The 1,669-nt window shown below is 35.9% G+C and overlaps 1 protein-coding gene across 1 annotated transcript; it reads left to right on the top strand.

Annotated features, from left to right (window-relative positions):
• Nucleotides 1–935: 935 nt before the first annotated feature.
• On the top strand, nucleotides 936–1,653 carry LOC117121091 (hyalin-like; the record flags this gene model as incomplete). The annotated part of the gene is made up of 2 exons (XM_033266193.1): nucleotides 936–1,199; nucleotides 1,411–1,653. Coding segments are annotated over exons 1-2 (403 nt in total), but the record flags the coding sequence as incomplete, so codon positions are not given.
• Between the last annotated feature and the right edge of the window lie 16 nt (nucleotides 1,654–1,669).

Here is a 1,669-nt window from a genome sequence, read left to right on the forward strand (position 1 = left end):
TACAACAACTTATTCAAGAAATTAATGTCTGATAGTCCAAAAACTGAAAACATAATAAGCCTTGTCCCAGGTGCAGAAAATAATAGAAAAATATAGGTAGAAGAAAGGTGGATTGATGAATATGCAGGCTAATCCAATTCAGGAGTACCGAAAAAATACTCTGCATCGTTCAATTTCTGTTGTATAGTATATTGACCATTTTCCGCACGTCCGCTGTAAACTTGACGTTCCCGTTGTCGTCGTCGAGACAATATATCCCTTTTAATATTAATTTCATTAATACAATAGAGTCACTGATCTCCACTTCAATCATTGTACAGAAAATAACTGAAGCCATCGACGCCATATGCAAGAGCCCAAATGACGTACTAGTCTAGAAAAGTTTTTGTTTGCATTAATTTGTTTAAATTATTTTTTAAAATAACTATTCTTGCAATAGTAGTTTTATAGTATATTAACCATTTTCCGCACGTCCGTTGTAAACTTGACGTTCCCGTTGTCGTCGTCGAGACAATATATCCCTAATAATATTAATTTCATTAATACAATAGAATCACTGATCTCTACTTTAATCAATGTACAGAAAATAACTGAAGCCATCGACGCCATATGCAAGAGCCCAAGTGACGTACTAGTCTAGACAAGTTTTTTGGTTGCATTAATTTGTTTAAATTATTTTTTAAAATAACGATTCTTGCAATACGTTTTAATAACATAATTAAATTTGACGTAATGATTTTTTTTTTTCAAATCGCCTAACCACTGAAGTGATGTCGCGTTGTTGGTGCCCGTCATGCCGCTTAAAAAGATTTGCGCTGTGATGACGTTTTAGACTCACCAATAATATTGAGTCGGTGGTTTCACTAAGATCAGTCAATGAGCAACCCAGCTATTATAGTAGAGATCAGTGAACAGAATCCCTTACTTATTTATTCATTTATTTATTGTAACTACAGATGTGGAATCACCAGTTTTGATATGTGGATCCGATGTTACAGTCGAAACGGATACTGGTAAGGCAACAGCTACAGTAAACATTATGCCACCCAGTGTATCTGATAATTCAGGGGAAGAGATCGTTGCTACAAGCAGCCCACCAATGCCAGCAGATCTTGTTATTGGTTCACATAACGTGACGTTTACAGCTACTGATTTGGCTGGGAATTCAGGTGTTTGTGACGTTATGGTTACTGTTACAGGTAAAAACACGTTCTTTGGTAGATGCTTCTCGGCAAGAAAGCTTTAAAAAATAATATTTAATTTTTATTTTGTTATAAACTGTCAGTTTTTACGTCGTTCGAACATTTTTTCCCTGTAAGAGAATAGTCTTGCGTTGTTCGAACTTTGTGTTTTTGCTTGTTTATATGAAAAGTTTTACGTTGTTTGAACATTGCTATTTATTTCGTTTAGATAAAGAGTCTCCTTCATTAGTATGTGCAGCTAACTCGACATTTTACACTGACTTCGGCGAAGTAAATACTACTGTGGATATCCCTTCCCCCACGGTATCCGATAACTCAGGAGAATCGATTGGTATATCTACTGATCCATCAATTCCAAGAACTCTTGGCATTGGAACGCATACAATAACATTTTCAGCTTCGGACCCGTCTGGCAATACCGACACATGCAGCGTAACTGTTACTGTTCAAGGTACAGAGTAAAATAT

This window comes from Anneissia japonica, unplaced genomic scaffold (genome assembly GCF_011630105.1).
Source record: "Anneissia japonica isolate Jap-2015-1 unplaced genomic scaffold, ASM1163010v1 scaffold151894_len1669_cov125, whole genome shotgun sequence".
Taxonomy (NCBI): domain Eukaryota; kingdom Metazoa; phylum Echinodermata; class Crinoidea; order Comatulida; family Comatulidae; genus Anneissia; species Anneissia japonica.